Source organism: Lepus europaeus, chromosome 4 (genome assembly GCF_033115175.1).
Source record: "Lepus europaeus isolate LE1 chromosome 4, mLepTim1.pri, whole genome shotgun sequence".
NCBI classification, from domain to species: Eukaryota; Metazoa; Chordata; class Mammalia; order Lagomorpha; family Leporidae; genus Lepus; species Lepus europaeus.
Genome location: NC_084830.1, coordinates 166185460 through 166207749, shown reverse-complemented (window position 1 = coordinate 166207749; position 22290 = coordinate 166185460). Strand labels below are relative to the sequence as shown.

At 59.9% G+C, this 22290-nt stretch overlaps 1 protein-coding gene across 1 annotated transcript in view; it reads left to right on the top strand.

Moving 5' to 3' along the window:
• LOC133758139 (obscurin-like) overlaps nt 1-22290 on the top strand; it is a 132339-nt gene that overhangs the window by 69359 nt on the left and 40690 nt on the right. The window contains exons 33-49 of the mRNA XM_062189359.1: nt 1834-2106; nt 2394-2660; nt 3082-3348; nt 3451-3714; nt 4005-4198; nt 9275-9344; nt 12808-13071; nt 13892-14155; nt 14436-14699; nt 16061-16324; nt 16748-17011; nt 18686-18952; nt 19066-19332; nt 19444-19713; nt 20129-20398; nt 20831-21027; nt 21161-21236. Coding sequence (XP_062045343.1) covers nt 1834-2106; nt 2394-2660; nt 3082-3348; nt 3451-3714; nt 4005-4198; nt 9275-9344; nt 12808-13071; nt 13892-14155; nt 14436-14699; nt 16061-16324; nt 16748-17011; nt 18686-18952; nt 19066-19332; nt 19444-19713; nt 20129-20398; nt 20831-21027; nt 21161-21236 — 4002 coding nt within the window. The remainder of the gene's footprint in view (nt 1-1833; nt 2107-2393; nt 2661-3081; nt 3349-3450; nt 3715-4004; nt 4199-9274; nt 9345-12807; nt 13072-13891; nt 14156-14435; nt 14700-16060; nt 16325-16747; nt 17012-18685; nt 18953-19065; nt 19333-19443; nt 19714-20128; nt 20399-20830; nt 21028-21160; nt 21237-22290) is intronic.

Below are 22290 nucleotides of genomic sequence, written 5' to 3'. Positions count from 1 at the left end.
GCCACAACTGCAGAATTCTGAAAAAGTCATGGAACTGAGCACCGGCAGACAGTGTGACAGCTACTTATGCAGCTTCTGTGTCGTCAGGAGTAGCTGCAGGAGACTTACATGCGTGTAGGGCGTGTGCGCGTGTGGGGGCGTGTGCACGCGTGGAGGCATGTCCACAAATTCTGTGCAATGCAGCTCCTTTCCTGTGGCAGCCGGGAGCGCCATGGGGTTCAGCATCTCCAGGGGTCCTGGCCTGGGTGGACAGGGAAGCCTCACTCTGGTTTTCCCTCCTGGCTCAGTGAGCCCAGGGAAGCGTTTGTAGCATTGTGAAGGCATCAGCCTGTGCAACAGGCACTCGGGTGAATCAGACAGGGCTGAGTCAGCGTGACGGGACGTGACCTTGCAAACTCAGAGCACCTAGATGTCTGCTGGCTGGTCGCCAGGCCACACCAGTCTTGTGCTCGCTGGGACCCACCCCGGCACGGTGTCCGCGGTCCTCTGGCCCTGGGCTTTAGACCCGCCGGCCGCGGGAGCACAGGGTCTGAATTCAGCTTGCTCCTGGGTTCTTCCTAGTCTTTTACTGTGCCTGACACATCTGCCTTCGGTAATTCACGACTCCCCCCAACCCCAGGCGCCTGATTTGGGTCTCAAGTGGCGGCCGCTCTGTCACCTTTGAGGCATCTGCTGTGTCTGTGGGTGCCTTCCTCGCATGGGGAACCTCCAGCCCCTCTTGTCAAGTCTCCTGGAGGAACTGAAGGAATTCACTCCTGTCTGGGGCTGCTGAGGCCGAGGGGGAGGTGGTGCCCCTGGGAGCTGGGGGGCCTGGCAGTGGCCAGGAGGGGTAGCCGTGACTGAGTGAGCGTCACACACGGTGCTGGTGGCTGGCACGGCGTGTTGGGAAGCACAGCCCAGCAGGAGGGGACAGCAGAGGGCATCAGCTGTCACACTGTGCGCCCAGGTGGCCTGCGGGCTGCGGATTTGCACATGGAGCATCACAGAAGGGTTGCGGAGGTGGAAGCAGGAGGTGGCTCAGGATCTGACCTAGAACAGATGTGTCTGGACCATTTAGCGCTGGCCCACCTGCTGTTTTCTCTCTCTCTCTTTAAAGATTTATTCATTTATTTGAAAGTTAGAGATCTTTCATCCACTGGTTCACTCCCCAAATGGGTGCTAGGCTAGGGCTGGGCCAGGCCAAAGCCAGGAGCCCTGAGCGTCATCCAGATCTCCCACGAGGGTGCAGGGGCCCAAGCATTTTCCCAGGTGCAACAGCAGGGAGCTGGATCAGAAGAGGAGCGGCTGGGACTCAAACTGGTGCTTACATGGGATGCCAGCACTGCAGGAGGCAGCTTTACCTGCTATGCCACAGCACCAGCTTTTTTAGAAAATACTTGAGAGGCAGAGAGAGACAGACAGAGGCATAACGAGAGAGAAGCATAGATAGAGACTTAGAGACGGGGACAGAAAAAGAGCCAGAGAAAGGATGAGAGAGACAGATACAGAGACAGAGAGACCAAGAGTCAGGCACAAAAACAGAAAGACAAAGAGACAGCGACAGACACAGAGACATTGACAGATACATAGAAAGACAGAGACACAGACACAGAGAGACAGAGACACGTAAACAGAGATACAGAGCCAGACACAAAGACACAGAGACAGACAGAGAGACATAGAGACACACAGAGACAGACACAGAGAGACAGAGACAAAGACACAGAGACTGAGACAGAGACAGTGAGCTCCCACCTGCTCACTCGCCCCAGTTGCCCTCGCTGCTGCTTGCTGCCAGGCTGAACCGTCCCAAGCCGGGCAGGCTGTGGCCCTGATGCACTGTCTGCCCTGCAGCCCGCAGGGTGCTCATCACGGAGGGCCTGGAGGACGCCGAGGTGCAGGAGGGCTCCTCAGCCACCTTCTGTTGCCGCATCTCCCCCGCCGACTACGAGCCGGTGCACTGGTTCCTGGACAAGACACCCCTGCAGGCCAACGAGCTCAACGAGATGGAGACCCAGCCCGGGGGCTACCACGTGCTCACCATGCGGCAGCTGGCACTCAAGGACTCGGGCACCGTCTACTTCGAGGCGGGTGACCAGAGGACCTCGGCTGCCCTGCGGGTCACTGGTGGGTCTGGTGGGAGAGCCAGGTGGTGTGTGTGGCTCCGGGAGGCCCCCTGATAGCAGCGAGCCCAGATAGCAGCGAGGAGTTCAGGGCACACGGAGAAGGCGTGACTGCCTGCCTGTGCATGGGGGGATTCAGGCCCAGGGAGGTGAACTTGGAGGCTGGATGAGGCTCTTTTAGCATGAACCCCTCTCTCGTGGGCATGCAGAACAGCATGGGCAGTGGGCGGACACTGGCCTGGGCCAGGGCCTTGTGAGCAGCAGCCCCCCTGCTTCTCCCTTTGCCCCCAGAGAAGCCGAGTGTCTTCTCCCAGGAGCTCACGGATACCACAGTCACTGAGGGTGAGGACCTGACCCTCCTCTGTGAGACCAGGGCACCTGTCAGCCCCGTGCGCTGGACCAAGGACGGGAAGACCCTGCGGCCATCTGCTCGGTGCCAGCTGAGCTACGAGGGCCGCCGGGCCCAGCTGACCATCGTGGGCACTGCTCTGCAGGACGGTGGCCGTTACAAGTGTGAAGCCGGGGGTGCTTCCAGCAGCTCCATCGTCAGGGTCCACGGTGAGCACTGGGTGCCTGCAGCCGTCTTTGCTCAAGCAGGTGTGGGCGGGAACAAAGGGCTGCCCCCAGGAGCGTGGGCACCTACACTCTACCTGCACTGGGGCTCCCCCACCCTGGCTTCAGCTCATGGCCCGTGTGTGGCCTGCAGTCTCTTGCCTTCTTCCTGAGCTGCGAAGTGGGACTTTGCCTAACCCCTCTCACAGGGCAGCAGGCAGATGCACACAGGGCCTGCTCCGTGCCCTCCTCCACCCTGATCCTCTGCTCCCTGGGTCCCCGGCCAAGCACAGCCCTTCTCTGGTGCTGGGCTTGCCTTGCTGTTGCCCCACAGGCCTCTCACCTGCCCTTCCCTGAGGTCTTACAGCCCCCACCATGGCCCCTGGCATAGGAGGGGCCCCAGGTACAGCCCTGTGCCTGTCTGCAGCTCGGCCAGTGCGGTTCCAGGAGGCGCTAAGGGACCTGGAGGTGGCCGAGGGTGGCGCCGCCACGCTGCGCTGTGTGCTGTCGGCTGTGGCCGCACCTGTGGAGTGGCGCCGGGGAGACCAGGTCCTGAGGCCCAGCAGCAAGTATGGCCTGCGCCAAGAGGGCGCTGTGCTGGAGTTGGTGGTTCGTGACCTGCAGCCCCAGGACAGTGGGCAGTTCTCCTGCTCCTTCGGAGACCAGATGACCTCAGCCACCCTCACCGTGAAGGGTAAGCCGCCCTCGCGGCCCTGCCCCCATGGCTCCTTGGGGTCCTGCCTGGCAGAGGTGGAGAGTGAAAGCCATGCTCTCCGTCTATCCCACCCGGCCACAGCTCTGCCTGCCCAGTTCGTAGGAAAGCTGAGGAACAAGGAGGCCACAGAAGGGGCCACGGCCACGCTGCGGTGTGAGCTGAGCAAGGCGGCCCCTGTGGAGTGGAGGAAGGGGTCTGAGACCCTCAGAGACGGGGACAGACACAGCCTGAGGCAGGAGGGGGCTGTGTGTGAGCTGCACATCCGTGGCCTGAAGGTGGCAGACGCTGGAGAGTACTCGTGTGTGTGCGGGCAGGAGAAGACCTCGGCCACGCTCACCGTCACAGGTAATGTCCTATGGCCACGCAGCTCTGTGTTCTGTGGTGTTGACTTGGTGCAACCACATCTTTTCTTCCCGTGTTCCCCTGCCTCTGTGCCTCTCTCCTCCCTTCCCTCCATGGAATCCCCTCCAACTTCCTGGGCTGCTGTAAGAGCCAGGAGATGCCAGCAGCAGGAGCCAGCCCCCCGTGCTGAGAGGGGGGCTGTTGGATGCCACATCTTGTACTTAGTCTTGTCACACGCTGTCCCTGAGAGTGCTCCAGGGAATCTGACATTCTGTCTGTCTGATCCTCCCCAGCCCTGCCTGCCCAGTTCATAGAGAAACTGAGAAACAAGGAGGCCACAGAAGGGGCCACGGCCACGCTGCGGTGTGAGCTGAGCAAGGCGGCCCCTGTGGAGTGGAGGAAGGGGTCTGAGACCCTCAGAGACGGGGACAGACACAGCCTGAGGCAGGAGGGGGCCGTGTGTGAGCTGCACATCCGTGGCCTGGCCGTGGAGGACGCCGGGGAGTACGTGTGCGTGTGTGGTCAGGAGAGGACCTCAGCCACACTGTCCGTCACAGGTAATGCCCTGTGGCCTGTGTCTGTGCGTTCTGCGGTGGCCTCTGCCCAGCCTCTCTGTGCTGTGGCCCTTCCTGCTCTCATGTCTCCGTGCCTTCAGCGTGCGTGTCTCACGCCATCTGCAGGGACCCATCTCGGAGCTGGGAAGCAGAGAGCACAGGCCCTTCCCAGCCCCGTGGGGTCACAGTCAGGTGTCCAGGGTGTGGGGAAACAAAACCCTACAGAAACTGCAGTTACACCTCTGCCTTGCGGCGCCGGCACACCGGGTTCTAGTCCCGGTCGGGGCACCGATCCTGTCCCGGTTGCCCCTCTTCCAGGCCAGCTCTCTGCTGTGGCCAGGGAGTGCAGTGGAGGATGGCCCAAGTTCTTGGGCCCTGCACCCCATGGGAGACCAGGATAAGCACCTGGCTCCTGCCATCGGAACAGCGCGGTGCGCCGGCCGCAGCGCGCTACCGCGGCGGCCATTGGAGGGTGAACCAACGGCAAAAGGAAGACCTTTCTCTCTGTCTCTCTCTCACTGTCCACTTGCCTGTCAAAAATTAAAAAAAAAAAAAAAGAAACTGCAGTTACAGGTCCTCGGGGTGCACAGCAGGGGGAGGGGAGGGAAGGAGGCTGAGGAGAGGCTGCAGAGCAGAGACTTTGTGGGGAAAGGCGGAGCCTGTGTGGGCGTCGCTGGAAGCAGGGAGGTGAGGTCACTGCAGGAGGTGAGGGCGTCATGTGGAGGTTTGTGTTGTGTGGAAGTGAGGGACTTGTGGGAGATCAGGGTGTCGTGTGGGGGTCAGGTTGTTGTGAGAAGTCAAAGTGTCACCTGGAGTGAGGGCCTTGTGGGTAGTGAGGGCGTTGTGTGGATGTGAGGGCATTGTGTGGATGTGAGGGTGTTGTGGGGAGTGAGGCTGTGGAGGTGAGCATGTCATGTGGAGGTGAGCACTTCATGTGGAGGTGAGGCCTTGTGGGGAGTGAGGGTGTGGAGTGAGCATGTCATGTGGAGGTGAGGCCTTGTGGGGAGGTGAGGTCTTGTGGGGAGTGAGAGTATGGAGGTGAGCATGTCATGTGGAGGTGAGGGTGTGGAGGTGAGCACGTTGTGTGGAGGTGAGGGTGTTGTGGGGAGTGAGGCTGTGGAGGTGAGCATGTCATGTGAAGGTGAGCGTGTCATGTATAGTTGAGGGTGTTGTGTGGAGGTGAAGGAGTTGGAGGTGAGCATGTCATGTGGAGGTGAGAGAGTTGTGTTGGAGGTGAGGATGTGGAGGTGAGCATGTCATGTGGAGGCTGGGGTGTGGAGGTGAGCACATCATGTGGAGGTGAGGCCTTGTGGGGAGTGAGGATGTAGAGGTGAGAGTGTTGTGGGGAGAGAGGGTGTGGAGGTGAGGGTGTTGTGTGGAGTTGAGGGTGTTGGAGGTGAGCATGTCATGTGGAGGTAAGGGTGTGGAGGTGAGCACGTCATGTGGAAGTGAGGCCTTGTGGGGAATGAGGGTGTGGAGGTGAGCATGTAAGGTGGAGCTGAGGGCCGGCACTGCGGCTCACTAGGCTAATCCTCCGCCTAGCGGCGCCGGCACACCAGGTTCTAATCCCGGTCAGGGCGCCGGATTCTGTCCCGGTTGCCCCTCTTCCAGGCCAGCTTTCTGCTATGGCCTGGGAAGGCAGTGGAGGATGGCCCAAATGCTTGGGCTCTGCACCCCATGGGAGACCAGGATAAGTACCTGGCTCCTGCCTTCGGATCAGCGCGGTGCGCTGGCTGCAGCGCGCCGGCCGTGGTGGCCATTGGAGGGTGAACCAACGGCAAAGGAAGACCTTTCTCTCTGTCTCTCTCTCTCACTGTCCACTCTGCCTGTCAAAAATTAAAAAAGAAAAAAAAGGTGGAGCTGAGGCTGTTGGGAGTGAGGGTGTTGGAGGTGAGCATGTCATGTGGAGGTGAGGCCTTGTGGGGAGGTGAGGCCTTGTGGGGAGTGAGGGTGTGGAGGTGAGCATGTCATGTGGAGGTGAGGGTGTGGAGGTGAGCATGTCATGTGGAGGTGAGACCTTGTGGGGAGTGAGGGTAGCAAGTGGAGGAGAGATGGGAGATGAGGGGATGTCAAGGCCTGTTTGTGTGGGCTCCTGTCCTTGATGTCCATCAGGGGTCCTAAGGAAGGGCTGACGTCCTTGGCTCTCAGTGGTCCAGTGTCTGGCGGCCACTTCCCAGGTCCCTGTGTGGCATCTGTGGCCCATTTCTCGTCCACCGGCAGCACAGTCTGATGCTTTCCCTGTGTGTGTCCTGCCCTGGCCCATCTGCTCAACCACAGGTGGTCTGAGGCCTGAGCAGGTCAGAGAAGGGGCCGTGGCCTCAACGAGGCCACCCCTGTGGCATGTTGGAGGGGCTGAGATCCGTAGAGGTGGGGACAGAGGTGACTGAGGTGGACGTGCTCCTGACCTGCAGCCTGGCCCAAGCAGGTGGGGGTTTTTGGTGCAGTTGTGGGTGGGGCAGATCATGGCTAGCAGGAGCTCACCAGGGGATCTGAGGTGCCCAGGATGCGTGCCTGAGTCCAGGCCCTCACTGCCACTTAGCGGGGGAGCTCCCAGCCTCGATCAAGCCAGGTCTCGTCCAGGGAAGGAACAGGACCTTGCAGGACTCATCTTGAGTGTCCGAGGAGCTGGGGGCCCAGCGATCTCAGTTCCAAGTGCTTAGGGGCTGATGTGTGGCTTGGGTTGCCTCTTGCAGGGGCAGCAGGTGCAATACAGGCAGGTATCAGGGAGGACTTGGGGCATCCCGGGGAGGAGGGAAGGACACCAATGGGGAGTCCTCTTGTCCAGGAACCTGGGGTCTCCACCCCCACAACAAGGATGCATCCTCAGAGCAGTAAGGATGGTTCTCGGAGTGGACATGGCCTTCAGTCTGCTTGGGCCCTGGCAGGCGACTCCTGTGTGGAGAGGCCAGGTGCTGTGCCATCTTGAGCTACATGGGTGGTGTGCAGTCTGGAGGCTCCTAGTCCTCATGCCATTGGACCCATGGGGAGACCACAGAGGGCTATAGGCTTGGAGGTCATGGCATGGGAACACAAGTTGGAAAGGAGGAGACCACAGAAGAAGCAGCCTTGTCTCTCCACTCCAGCAGGTGCTGCCAGTGGCCATGGAGTGGAGGCTGTGAGTGCCTGCTGGGTGCCTGATGCAGCTGCTTCCAGATCTGAAATGTCCCAAACAGAGTCCTGGTGCCCGGCCCAGGCCACACGTGGGCTCTCCTCTAGAGGATGCTGGGCGGAGGACTCCTCTGTATCTGAAAATTACTGCCGCACCACGAGGTCCCAAGGGTGCCCAGGTTGCTGTGTTCTTCAAGGCCTCTGGCAGGATGGACCTGGGCTCTCCTGGGGTCCCAATCTCTGGCTAGTGGGCAGGAGCGGCTTCCCAGCCTCAGTGCACAGGAGCCTCTGTACAGGAGCCTCAGCATATGGGACCCTCAGTGCCCAGGGTCAGCGTCCAGGATGCTTAGTGCCCAGGACCCTTGGTGCCCAGGGTCAGTGCCCAGGGCCTTTGGTGCCCAGAGTCAGTGCCCAGGACCCTTGATGCCCAGGGTCAGTGTCCAGGGTCCTCAGTGCCCAAAGTCATTGCCCAGGACCCTTGATGCCCAGGGTCAGGGCACAAGAGTATTAACCACTCTGACCAGCTACACATTTCTTCATCTGCTCCACCTAGAAACCAAGGAGCCTGCTGGGAGTGGGCTCTGCCTGTGGGAAGGGCACAAGCCTGGGGTCCTAAGGCCATTTGCTCCAGGCAGGTGATGGCAGCCTGTCCTGTTCTGCCCCGGGTGTGCCTCCGTCTGGTCGTCTCAGGCGCAGCAACATGTGAAGAACAGAGCTGGCAGGAGCTTCTGGGAGAGCAGCAGGCAGCCCACCTGCATCTCCTCCCTCCAGCCATCCATCGAGGTTACAGAACATCTAGACTTGGGAAGCCATGGGAGGAGGTCACAGCATGATGGGAGCTGAGTGGTCCAGCTGAACTGGGCCTTTGACCGGTGCCAGATACAGCCAAGCCAGGAGGGGCCGTGGAAATGTGGGGAAGCTGCTACCCCTGGGCTGTTCCATGCCCCTTTCCTGTGGAGTCCTTGGTGAGGATCTGACTTTCCTCTGTCTTTGCTGGGCTGTGCCTGGATGGGCTTTTCCAGGCTGTTGCCTGCTCCACTCACATGTGGGTGTGTCCATGTGTGGATTTCCTCCCAGCCTGTTGCATGGTTGAGTATCCATGTCTGACCCCAACCTTGCTCAGACCTACCGATGCCTTCGGTGTCCTCCCCAGCCCTGTTAGTGAGATTCACGGCAATCAGAAACCAGAGGGGCCGGCGCCGTGGCTCAATAGGCTAATCCTCTGCCTTGCGGCACGGGCACACCGGGTTCTAGTCCCGGTCGGGGCACCAGATTCTGTCCTGGTTGCCCCTCTTCCAGGCCAACTCTCTGCTGTGACCCGGGAGTGCAGTGGAGGATGGCCCAAGTGCTTGGGCCCTGCACCTCATGGGAGACCAGGAAAAGCACCTGGCTTCTGCCTTTGGATCAGCACGGTGCGCCTGCCGCAGCGCGGCGGCTGTGGCGGCCATTGGAGGGTGAACCAACGGCAAAGGAAGACCTTTCTCTCTGTCTCTCTCTCTCACTGTCCACTCTGCCTGTCAAAAAACAAACAAACAAACAAAAAACAAACAAACAAAAAAACAGAGGAACACAGCCATGGCACACAGTCTGCAGAGGGCAGCCTCAGTCCACCTAGAGAGGGGCGAGGGTCCAGTGAGATTAGAATCCTTGTGTCGTCCTGTCTCTCCCATGTTCTCAGTGATGGTGTTGGTGTCTGACTCTCTGCAGCCCTGCCTGCCACGTTCATGAAAGGTCTGAGGAACGAAGAGGCCACAGAAGGGGCCACGGCCACGCTGCGGTGTGAGCTGAGCAAGGCGGCCCGTGTGCAGTGGAGGAAGGGGTCTGAGACCCTCAGAGACGGGGACAGACACAGCCTGAAGCAGGAGGGGGCCGTGTGTGAGCTGAAGATCCATGACCTGAAGGTGGCAGATGCTGGAGAGTACTCGTGTGTGTGCGGGCAGGAGAAGACCTCGGCCACGCTCACCGTCAAGGGTAAAGACCACACACAGCCACATGGATCCCATTTGGTGTCTGCCCACCATTAGGCCCTCATCATCTCTGTGTTCTCTCCATCCATCCTATCCTGTGGGCCTTGGTGCATACCCCACCTGCCATGTGACAAGCAAAGGCTGGTCATGGGCAGCTTTAGTCCACAGTCAGTGCTCAATGCACCCAACATGTGGCACATGTACAAAGGGTTTCATGTCTACTGTGTGCTGTGCTGTCACTTCCGTGTGCTCAGTGTGTGATGGTGTTTGTGTGTCTGACCCTGCTCAGCCCTGCCTGCCACGTTCATGAAGGGACTGAAGAATGAAGAGGCCACAGAAGGGGCCACGGCCACGCTGCGGTGTGAGCTGAGCAAGGCGGCCCGTGTGCAGTGGAGGAAGGGGTCTGAGACCCTCAGAGACGGGGACAGACACAGCCTGAGGCAGGAGGGGGCCGTGTGTGAGCTGAAGATCCATGACCTGAAGGTGGCAGATGCTGGAGAGTACTCGTGTGTGTGCGGGCAGGAAAGGACCTCGGCCACGCTGACCATCAGGGGTAAAGAACACGCACAGCCACGTGGATGGTTTTGGTGTCCGCCCCCACCCTTCTGTTCTTGGCTCTCTTCATCCCTGTGTCTTTTTGGTCCATGCTTCCTGTTGTCCTTGGCATGTGCCCCGTTGCTCTGTGACATGCACAGGCGGGGCAAGGACAGCCCAAGTCCACAGCCTGTGCTCCATCCGCCCAGCACGTGTCCCATCCAGTGGGTTTCCTGGTCTTTCTGTGTTGTGCTGTCTCTTCTGTGTGCTCAGTGTGTGATGGTATTGCTGTCTCTGACCCCGCTCAGCCCCGCCTGCCACATTCATGAAGGGTCTGAAGAATGAAGAGGCCACAGAAGGGGCCACGGCCACGCTGCGGTGTGAGCTGAGCAAGGCGGCCCGTGTGCAGTGGAGGAAGGGGTCTGAGACCCTCAGAGACGGGGACAGACACAGCCTGAGGCAGGAGGGGGCGTGTGTGAGCTGGGCATCTGTGGCCTGGCATTGGTGGCTGCTGGGGAGGACTTGTGCGCCAGCAGGAGAGGACCTCGGCCATCGGCGTGAAGGCCAGGCACAGGCACCCGAGCACCTTCAGCCCTCCTCCCGGTCCTCGTAGCCTGGGTGCTCTCTCAGCTTCTTGATGCCGTCATGGCTGTGTCACTGGTGCTGCTTGTGGCCCACACACAGTGAGGTCAGGCCTGTTGGCTTAGGCTGGGCCTGGGAAGCTGGATCCCAGCAGTGGCTACTGTGGGAGCCCAAGGAAGGCAGTGCAGGCTTGGGAGTAAGGACGTCCAGGCCACATGCATGTTGCATGTGTGTCTCTTGGTGGAAATGTACAGCAGTCCTCGGGCATCAGGGAGGAGATGTCCAGGCAGGCCAGGTCCCCTGGATCTGGCTGAGTGTTGGCTGACACTTTGTGTCATGCCAGGCTCTGAAGGAGTTTAGCCACCATCTCTGGGAGGCTGGGAGGAAGTCCCGCCCTCTCAGGAGGTTTGGGGTCTTGGGCGATGGAGGCTGCAACCTGGTGGACTTGCCTGCAGAGCTGACTCCCCCCTGTCCCGTGGAAAACTGTCTTCTCCCTGGATTTTCTCTGTAGTTCTGTCCTAAACTCTCATTTTAAAAAATGTATTTAAAAGGCAGAGTTAGAGAGAGGGGGGTCTTCATGGGGGGGGGGGAGAGAAAGAGGGAAAGAGAGTGATTGAGAGATTGATTCTCCATTCACCAGTTCACTTCACAAATGGCTATGATAGCTACAGCTGGGCCAGGCCAGAGCCAGGGGCCTGGAATTGCATCTGGGTCTCTCCTGGGGGGCCAGGGCCACCTCCTCCTGTCCCCGATGCATAAGGAAGGAGCTGGAGCAGACGGGCAGCAGCAGGGCCAGCGCTGTGGTACAGGAGGCTAAGGCGCTGCCTGGGGTGCCAGCATCTGGTGCAGGTGCCGGATCATGTCCCGGCTGCTCCTCTTCCAATCCAGTTCCCTGTGATGGCCTGGGAAAAACAGTGGAGGATGCCCAGGTGCTTGGGCCCCTGCACCTACATGGGAGGCCTGGAAGAAGCTCCTGGCTCCTGGCTTTGGATCAGCCCAGCCGACTGGGGAGTGAACCAGCAGATGGAAGAGCTGTCTCTCTGTCTCTCCCTTGTTCTGTCTGTAACACTGCCTCTCAAATAAGTAAAAAAAAAAAAAAAAAAAAAAAAAAATCTTTAAAAAACAAAAAGAAGTGGAACAGCCAGGACTCTACGCGGCACCCTGGCCTGGGATGCCAGAGCTGCCAGAGCTGTTTGACTGCTGTGTCACAACACTGGCCCCAGCCTGACCTGTGAGTCAGCACGTGCACATGTCGTTGTGTGGAGCTATGCCTCAGCTGTGACCCTGCCCTCTCCGAGCTCACAGCCACCTGACACACAAGATCCGTGCTCTCCTTCCCAACAGCCTCAGGTCTCAGTGCACAATCTCCTGAGTCAAGTCTGCATGGAGCTGTGAGCTCCTAGAGCCAGGCGAGGCAAGTGCTTCCAGCAGGGGGAGGGGGCACACGGGAGACCTCCTGAAAGGAGGGGCTGGGGAAGAAGAAATGGCTGTGGACACCGAGCACGGCAGAGGCACAGCCAGCAAATTCCTGTAGGTTTTTAGGCAGGGAAGAGTCCTGTGTGGTCTGGGCCTCGTCTCCTGGGTCTGCCGTGCCCTGGTCCCTGAGGCTGTCTGTGCCGCCCACCCGAGCCTGAGCATAGTTCTGGCCTCATCTCCTGGGGCTCCGGGCTGAACTATGCCTTGGCACATGGGATAGGAAGTCTGCACTGTCCCCTTGGATCTGTTCTTCCTCGTCCCTCCAGCTGTCCTGCAACTATGTCCTTCCTGGAGTCCAGGTCATGTCCTCATCTGTCCACCTGACTTTTCTAAGCCGTAACTCCATGCTTCATTGAAGGTCTGGAACCAGGGAGGCCACGGAAAGGGCCATGGCCATGCTATCCTGTGAGCTAAGCAAGGCAGCCACTGTGGAGTGAAAGAAGGGGTCTCAGACCCTCATAGAGGGGAAAAAGCAAAGTCTGAGGGGGTGGGGATTGCTGTGTGTGAGCTGCACATCCTGCCTGAAGACGGCAGATACAGGGAAACCCTGTCAGAGAGGGAGAGACACATGAATCTCGAGCACACAAACTGTCAAGGGTAAAGACCACACAGCCACATGGATCCCGTTTGGTGTCTGCCCCCACCCTTCTGCCCTCGTCATTTCTGTGTCCTCTCCATCCACGCTGTTATGTCAACCTTGGCACATACCTCACCTGCTCTGTGATGTGCACAGGCCAGACTGGCACAGCCTCAGTCCGTGACCTGTGCTCCATCCACCCAGCACATGGCCCATGGGTTTCATGTCTACTGTGTGCTGTGATGTCTCTTCCATGTGCTCAGTGTGTGATGGTGTTTGTGTGTCTGACCCTGCTCAGCCCTGCCTGCCAAGTTCATGAAGGGACTGAAGAATGAAGAGGCCACAGAAGGGTCCACGGCCACGCTGTGGTGTGAGCTGAGCAAGGCGGCCCCTGTGGAGTGGAGGAAGGGGTCTGAGACCCTCAGAGACGGGGACAGACACAGCCTGAGGCAGGAGGGGGCTGTGTGTGAGCTGCACATCCATGACCTGAAGGTGGCAGATGCTGGAGAGTACTCGTGTGTGTGCGGGCAGGAGAAGACCTCGGCCACGCTGACCATCAGGGGTAAAGAACACGCACAGCCACGTGGATCCCATTTGGTGTCCGCCCCCACCCTTCTGCCCTCGTCATCTCTGTGTCCTCTCTGTCCACACTGTCCTGTGTCCATGGCATGTACTTTACCTGCTCTGTTTTGTATACTGCTGGGCAAGGGGGCCTCAGTCCACAGCCTGTGCTCCGTCCACCTAGAGAGGGGCCAGGGTCCAGTGAGATTAGAATCCTTGTGTCGTCCTGTCTCTCCCATGTTCTCAGTGATGGTGTTGGTGTCTGACTCTCTGCAGCCCTGCCTGCCACGTTCATGAAAGGTCTGAGGAACGAAGAGGCCACAGAAGGGTCCATGGCCACGCTGCGGTGTGAGCTGAGCAAGGCGGCCCGTGTGCAGTGGAGGAAGGGGTCTGAGACCCTCAGAGACGGGGACAGACACAGCCTGAGGCAGGAGGGGGCCGTGTGTGAGCTGAAGATCCATGACCTGAAGGTGGCAGATGCTGGAGAGTACTCGTGTGTGTGCGGGCAGGAGAAGACCTCGGCCACGCTCACCGTCAAGGGTAAAGACCACACACAGCCACATGGATCCCATTTGGTGTCTGCCCCACCATTAGGCCCTCATCATCTCTGTGTTCTCTCCATCCATCCTATCCTGTGGGCCTTGGTGCATACCCCACCTGCCATGTGACAAGTACGAGCTAGGCATGGGCACTTTTAGTTCACAGTCGGTGCTCAGCCCATCAATATGCAGCCTGTGTCTACTGGGTTTTGTTATCTGTGTTGTGCTGTCTCTTCCGTGTGCTCAGTGTGTGATGGTGTTTGTGTGTCTGACCCTGCTCAGCCCTGCCTGCCACGTTCATGAAGGGACTGAAGAATGAAGAGGCCACAGAAGGGTCCACGGCCACGCTGCGGTGTGAGCTGAGCAAGGCGGCCCCTGTGGAGTGGAGGAAGGGGTCTGAGACCCTCAGAGACGGGGACAGACACAGCCTGAGGCAGGAGGGGGCCGTGTGTGAGCTGAAGATCCATGACCTGAAGGTGGCAGATGCTGGAGAGTACTCGTGTGTGTGCGGGCAGGAGAAGACCTCGGCGACGCTCACAGTCAAGGGTAAAGAACACGCACAGCGATGTGGATTCGATTTGGTGTCTGCCCTCTCCATCTGCCCTCGTCATCTCTGTGTTCTCTCTGTCCACCCTGTCCTGTTGTCCTTGGTGTGTACCCACTGCTCTGTGGTGTGCACAGGAATGGCAAGGACAGCTTTAGTCCACAGCATGTGTTCAGTCCACCTGGAGTGTGGCCTGTGTCCACTGGGTTTTGTTATCTGTGTTGTGCTGTCTCTTCCGTGTGCTCAGTGTGTGATGATGTTTGTGTGTCTGACCCTGCTCAGCCCTGCCTGCCACGTTCATGAGGGGACTGAGGAACGAAGAAGCCACAGAAGGGTCCACGGCCACGCTGCGGTGTGAGCTGAGCAAGGCGGCCCCTGTGGAGTGGAGGAAGGGGTCTGAGACCCTCAGAGACGGGGACAGACACAGCCTGAGGCAGGAAGGGGCGGTGTGTGAGCTGCACATCCGTGGCCTGAAGGTGGCAGACGCTGGAGAGTACTCGTGTGTGTGCGGGCAGGAGAGGACCTCGGCTACGCTCACTGTCCAGGGTAAAGACCACACACAGCCGTGCGGATCCCATTTGGTGTCTGCCTCCTTCCTTCTGCCCTTGTTTTTCGTCACCTCTGAGTCCTCTCTGTCCTTGCTATTCTGTCTTCTCTGGTGTATACACCACATACTTGTGACATGCACAAGTCATCCAAGGACAGTCTCAATCAATGACTTGTGCTCTGTCCACCCAGCATGTGGCCCATGTCCAGTGGGTTTTATGTTATCTGTGTGCTTGAGTTGTCCTGGTGTTTGTGTCTCTGACCCTTTACAGCCCTGCCTGCCACGTTCATGAAGGATTTGAGGAGCGAAGAGGCCGTGGAAGGGGCTGTGGCCACACTACGGTGTGAGCTGAGCAAGGCGGCCCCTGTGGAGTGGAGGAAGGGGTCTGAGACCCTCAGAGACGGGGACAGACACAGCCTGAGGCAGGAGGGGACCGTGTGTGAGCTGAAGATCCATGACCTGAAGGTGGCAGATGCTGGAGAGTACTCGTGTGTGTGCGGGCAGGAGAAGACCTCGGCCACGCTGACCATCAGGGGTAAAGAACACGCACAGCCACGTGGATCCCATTTGGTGTCCGCCCCCACCCTTCTGCCCTCGTCATCTCTGTGTTCTCTCTGTCCACACTGTCCTGTGTCCATGGCATGTACTTTACCTGCTCTGTTTTGTATACTGCTGGGCAAGGGGGCCTCAGTCCACAGCCTGTGCTCCATCCACCTAGAGAGGGGCCAGGGTCCAGTGAGATTAGAATCCTTGTGTCGTCCTGTCTCTCCCATGTTCTCAGTGATGGTGTTGGTGTCTGACTCTCTGCAGCCCTGCCTGCCACGTTCATGAAAGGTCTGAGGAACGAAGAGGCCACAGAAGGGGCCACGGCCACGCTGCGGTGTGAGCTGAGCAAGGCGGCCCGTGTGCAGTGGAGGAAGGGGTCTGAGACCCTCAGAGACGGGGACAGACACAGCCTGAGGCAGGAGGGGGCCGTGTGTGAGCTGAAGATCCATGACCTGAAGGTGGCAGATGCTGGAGAGTACTCGTGTGTGTGTGGGCAGGAGAAGACCTCGGCCACGCTCACCGTCAAGGGTAAAGACCACACACAGCCACATGGATCCCATTTGGTGTCTGCCCCACCATTAGGCCCTCATCATCTCTGTGTTCTCTCCATCCAACCTATCCTGTGGGCCTTGGTGCATACCCCACCTGCCATGTGACAAGCAAAGGCTGGTCATGGGCAGCTTTAGTCCACAGTCAGTGCTCAATGCACCCAACATGTGGCACATGTACAAAGGGTTTCATGTCTACTGTGTGCTGTGCTGTCACTTCTGTGTGCTCAGTGTGTGATGGTGTTTGTGTGTCTGACCCTGCTCAGCCCTGCCTGCCACGTTCATGAAGGGACTGAAGAACGAAGAGGCCACAGAAGGGTCCACGGCCACGCTGCGGTGTGAGCTGAGCAAGGCGGCCCCTGTGGAGTGGAGGAAGGGGTCTGAGGCCCTCAGAGATGGGGACAGACACAGCCTGAGGCAGGAGGGGGCCGTGTGTGAGCTGCACATCTGTGGCCTGAAGGTGACAGACACTGGAGAGTACTCGTGTGTGTGCGGGCAGGAGAGGACCTCGGCCACACTCACCATCAAGGGTAAAGATAGTGTTGTCCCTGGGATGTATGTGTGGTGTCCACATGAGTTTTCGCATGAGAACCTCCTGTTTGCAAAAGTGGCATGGCTCCCATGGTTACCCCATGACCATGTGTCCTCCAACTGGGGTCATCTGGGTGTCTCCACCACTCATCTCCTCGCTCACGGGTGCTCGTGTCTCATCCTGTCTTGGTGCTCTGCACCCTGAGCCATGGCTCCTCTCCCCTCTTCTGTGTGTACTCACCTGTCCACCTGTGGTCCTTTCCTGAGTGCATTGCTTGGGCTTCCGTGCCCTGTGCCCTGTGTGCTTCGTGAGCTTTGCATTTCCCTGCCCTGTGGCCTCTGTGCCCTCTGGGCTTCTGTGAGCTGTGGACAGAGGCAGCCAGAGGTACTGGAGGTCTTAGCAGCTGCTTGACCCTTCCCAGCCCTGCCTGCCAGATTCACAGAAGACATGAGAAACCTTGAAGCCACAGAAGGGTCCACGGCCACGCTGCGGTGTGAGCTGAGCAAGGCGGCCCGTGTGCAGTGGAGGAAGGGGTCTGAGACCCTCAGAGACGGGGACAGACACAGCCTGAGGCAGGAGGGGGCCGTGTGTGAGCTGAAGATCCATGACCTGAAGGTGGCAGATGCTGGAGAGTACTCGTGTGTGTGCGGGCAGGAGAAGACCTCGGCCACGCTGACCATCAGGGGTAAAGAACACGCACAGCCATGTGGATCCCATTTGGTGTCTGCCCCAACCCTTCTGCCCTCGTCATCTCTGTGTCCTCTCTGTCCACACTGTCCTGTGTCCATGGCATGTACTTTACCTGCTCTGTTTTGTATACTGCTGGGCAAGGGGGCCTCAGTCCACAGCCTGTGCTCCGTCCACCTAGAGAGGGGCCAGGGTCCAGTGAGATTAGAATCCTTGTGTCGTCCTGTCTCTCCCATGTTCTCAGTGATGGTGTTGGTGTCTGACTCTCTGCAGCCCTGCCTGCCACGTTCATGAAAGGTCTGAGGAACGAAGAGGCCACAGAAGGGTCCACGGCCACGCTGCGGTGTGAGCTGAGCAAGGCGGCCCGTGTGCAGTGGAGGAAGGGGTCTGAGACCCTCAGAGACGGGGACAGACACAGCCTGAGGCAGGAGGGGGCCGTGTGTGAGCTGAAGATCCATGACCTGAAGGTGGCAGATGCTGGAGAGTACTCGTGTGTGTGCGGGCAGGAGAAGACCTCGGCCACGCTCACCGTCAAGGGTAAAGACCACACACAGCCACATGGATCCCATTTGGTGTCTGCCCCACCATTAGGCCCTCATCATCTCTGTGTTCTCTCCATCCATCCTATCCTGTGGGCCTTGGTGTATACCCCACCTGCCATATGACAAGTACGAGCTAGGCATGGGCACTTTTAGTTCACAGTCGGTGCTCAGCCCATCAATATGCAGCCTGTGTCTACTGGGTTTTGTTATCTGTGTTGTGCTGTCTCTTCCGTGTGCTCAGTGTGTGATGGTGTTTGTGTGTCTGACCCTGCTCAGCCCTGCCTGCCACGTTCATGAAGGGACTGAAGAATGAAGAGGCCACAGAAGGGTCCACGGCCACGCTGCGGTGTGAGCTGAGCAAGGCGGCCCGTGTGCAGTGGAGGAAGGGGTCTGAGACCCTCAGAGACGGGGACAGACACAGCCTGAGGCAGGAGGGGGCCGTGTGTGAGCTGAAGATCCATGACCTGAAGGTGGCAGATGCTGGAGAGTACTCGTGTGTGTGCGGGCAGGAGAAGACCTCGGCCACGCTCACCGTCAGTGGTAATGGCTGGGTGTGGCCCCTGGGCCTGTCTAGGGTCCGCCTTCCCCATGTGCTGCCCACACTGCCTGCTCCCCTGTGCTCGTGTCCTCTGTGCTGCGCACCGTTTTCCCCAACCCTGTGCTTGTCCTGTTGTTGCTGCTGCCCTTGTCTGGTGCTGGTGTCCAGCTGATGACCTGCATCGTTGGTCATCGTGCCATTTGTGACCCCACCCCCAGTGCCAGCAGCCCTCAGCCACCCTCCCAGAGCTTGCCCAGCCTGGGGTGGTGCACCTGTTCCTGGTTGGTTTCCAGAGTGGCCGAGAGGCCCACAGTCCTGTCACACCCCACTGGGACATGACCTGGGGGTGGGGACACAGCCCTGGTCTGGGGTCTGGCCTGAGATCAGGCCCTAGTCCTGTGCTTGAAGGACTTGACCCTCCCCTGGGGCCTGTAGTGGAGAACAACCCTGGGCAGACCTGGAGTGGCCTCTCAGCTCTCCTGTTCTTGGAGCCCAGCCACACCCTGCCACCCACCACGTCTGCTCTGAGAAGGCCCCAGGGAGTGGCAGGGAGGCCTTGGTTCAGAGCTGACCTTGCCTCCCTGCACTGCAGCCCCCCAGGTGGTGTTCCAGGAGCCCCTGCAGCACCTGCAGGTGGAGGAAGGTGCCACAGCCAGCCTGCGGTGCGAGCTGTCCACCCCCACTGCTGCTGTGGTCTGGAGCAAGGGCGGCCTAGAGCTGCTGGCCGATGATCGCCGGGAGCCCAGGCGGCAGGGCTGCGTGGCAGAGCTGTTGCTGCGGGATCTGCGCCGGGAGGACGCGGGCGAGTATACCTGCGCCTGCGGCTCCCAGGCCACCAGCGCCACGCTCACCATCACAGGTGGGTGCAGGGCGGGCATCGGCAGCAGGGGACCTGGCTCAGCCAGGTGCGGCGGCCCTGTTGCTGGCTCTCTGTAGGACTCTGGACCTGACCTCACCCCCTCCTCCCCACAGCTGCACCTGTGCGGTTCCTGCAGGAATTGCAGGCCCAGGAGGTGGAAGAGGGAGCCACGGCACACCTGCGCTGTGAACTGAGCCGGGCTGGTGCCAGCGTGGAGTGGCGCAAGGGCTCGCTGCAGCTCTTCCCCTGCGCCAAGTACCAGATGGTGCAGGCGGGCACGGCCGCCGAGCTGCTGGTGCGTGGTGCCGAGCAGGAGGACGCAGGCGACTACACATGCGATGCTGGGGTCTCCAGCAGCACCGCCAGCCTCGTGGTCCATGGTGAGCCGCCCACAGTTGCCCCTTGTGGAGCAGGTGGGATCCTTGCTCAAGTGGGAGCAGGGGGCTGGGGGCACCGCCCAGCTCTAACCATCTCCCACCCTGGCCCCGCAGCCCCCAGATCCAAGTTCAAGACCCGGCTGCAGAATGTGGAGGCAGAGGTGGGCGGTGAGGCCCGGCTGTGCTGCCGACTGAGTGAGGTCGAGGAGGGACCCGTGCAGTGGCTCAAGGAGGGCGAGGAGCTGCGTGGGGGCCCCAAGTACGAGATGCTGCACCGCGGGGCCGCCTGTGAGCTGCGCATCCGCGGGTTGGAGGCCAAGGACACGGGCGAGTACACCTGCACCGTGGGCGGCCAGAAAACCACGGCTTCCCTCAGGGTCAGAGGTGAGCAGCCAGACCTCACTGCCACGCCTGGTGTCTGGACACCCCCATGGGGTCCGTGTGGCTGGGCCAGGGCAGCTGAGGTCCCCTCCTGCATGGCCTCCAGCCTGCTCTGGGGTGGGGGAGGGGGCTTGCCACCTCTGAAGGCCACCTGCCTGATCCTCCTGGGGGCCTTGCCTCCCTGGTGCCCTGGCCAGGGTGGGGCTGACCACGGCATTGGGGGACAGGGCATCCACTATCTGCAGCCCCTCCACTCGGCCAGAGCTGTCCCCTTGCCTGTGGAGACACAGGTGCCTGCAGCCCACACCTGGTGACAGACACCAGGTTGGGGGGAGAGGTTACGGAGAGCCCGAGGGTGGCCGGGGCTTGGCCAGGGTTCTTTGACCTGGCAGGTAAAGGAGACCCCCCCCTCCCCCAGAGCCCGAGGTGACCATCGTGCGTGGGCTGGCCGATGCTGAGGTGCAAGCTGACGAGGATGTGGAGTTCAGCTGTGAGCTGTCGCGGGCGGGGGCGGATGTGCAGTGGCGTCTCCAGGGCCTGCTGCTGCAGAACAATGAGGTGACGGAGCTGACCGTGAGGGGCGACCGCACCCACGTGCTGCAGCTACGGGCTGTGACCCCTGAGGACGCTGGCACCGTCTCCTTCCACGTGGGTGGCCACACGTCCTCTGCCCGGCTCACCGTCCGAGGTAGGGGCTCCAGGAAGGCTCCCTGCTCACGCTCAGGGGAGAAGGGCCGGGGCCGGGCCTTGGTGGGGCCAGAGACCTGATGGTGGCTGCCTTTGGGCCTGGGAACTGGCAGGCAAGTGGGCCGGAGCCAGCAGTCTCGAGAGCAGAGCAGCCCTGGACTGAGGGGCTGGGTCAGGCTGGTGGGCTTCCCAGAGGCTCACACAGCACTGGGGTTGGGTCCCCATGGGGGGATCACTGCAGACCGGACTGTGGCCCACCCTCGGCTCTGACCATGGCCTCTGCCTGGAGCTGGAGCTGGAGCAGGACCCCGAGTGTGCTGTCTTCAGAAATTAGGGTGGGAAAACGGGCGGAACCCTGCGGGTATGGGGCTGGGCTGAACTGGAGAGGGGCGTCCCAGGTGCAGAGGCTGACGCCATGCTGCCCTGTGTCCAGCCCCTGAGGTGACCATCCTGGAGCCCCTGCGGGATGTGCAGCTCAGTGAGGGCCAGGATGCCCACTTCCAATGCCGGCTGTCCAGGGCCTCAGGCCAGGAGGCCCGTTGGTCTTTGGGAGGGGTGCCCCTGCAGGCCAATGAGATGAACGACATCACTGTGGAGCAGGGGACGCTGCACTTGCTCACCCTGCACAAGGTACGGCTCCGGGAGCTCCTGCACTGGGGGTGGGGGGAGCGGAGTCTCATCCTGCAAGGCTGGCGAGATGTGGAGTCCTCCACCCCGGGCAGGAGGGGCTGCCTGCCTGAGCCTCTCCCTCCCTGCTCCCCAGGTGACTGCTGAGGATGCCGGGACCGTCAGTTTCCACATGGGCTCCTGCAGCTCCGAGGCCCAGCTGAAGGTCACAGGTGGGCAGCACCTTCCCATGCAACACGCCTCTGCCTGTTTCCTGGTGCCACACTGGCCACCACAGAGGACAGGGGCAGAGACCCGCGATGGTAGCAGTGATCTCACCTTGGCGGCCAGTCCTCCAGCCCGTGGTCACTACTGCCGTGGATGAGAGGCCTCTGGGAGTGGGGAGGGCCTCATGGCAAACTCTTGGCTATATGAGGGGCTTCTGTCCAGGGTGGAACTGGCTGCAGGGGGAGCAGGGGAGCTCAGTTGTCCATGGGCCTGGGTCTTCCTGACTTCACCATCTCTCCTCCATCCTTCTAGTATCTGTTCACTCACTACCCACTCTCCACCTGTCTATTCATCTGCCACCTGTCAGTCAGCCATCTGTCTGCCCATTAACCTATCACCTATCCATCCATTCTCCACCCATCCATCCGCCACCTGTCACTCATCTGTCAGTCCACCCATTAACCTGTCCTCCATCCATCCATCCATCCATCCATCCACCACATGTCAGTCATCTATCTGTCCACCCATTAACCTGTCCACCACCCATCCACCCGTTCTCTATCCATCATATGTCAATCACCCATCTGTGCATCCATCCATTAATCTATCCACCACCCATCCATTCTTCTGCCACGTGTCAGCCATCCATTTGTCCTCCACCCATCCATCCATCCTTTATCTATCTGCCACCCATCAATCATCCATCTGTCCACCCATTAACCTATCACCCATCCATCCATCCGCCATCCCTCCATCCATCTGCCACCTGTCAGTCAGCCATCTGTCTGTCTGCCCATTAACCTATCACCCATCCATCCATCCTCCACCCATCCATCTGCCACCTGTCAGTCAGCCATCTGTCTGTCTGCCCATTAACCTATCACCTATCCATCCATTCTCCACCCATCCATCCATCTGCCACCCATCAGTCATCCGTCCATTAACCCATCCATCCATTCTCTGTCCACCCGTCCATCTGCCATCAGTACACTAACCTATCCACCACCCATCCATCCATCCATCTGCCACCTATAATCATCCATCTGTCCATCCGCCCAC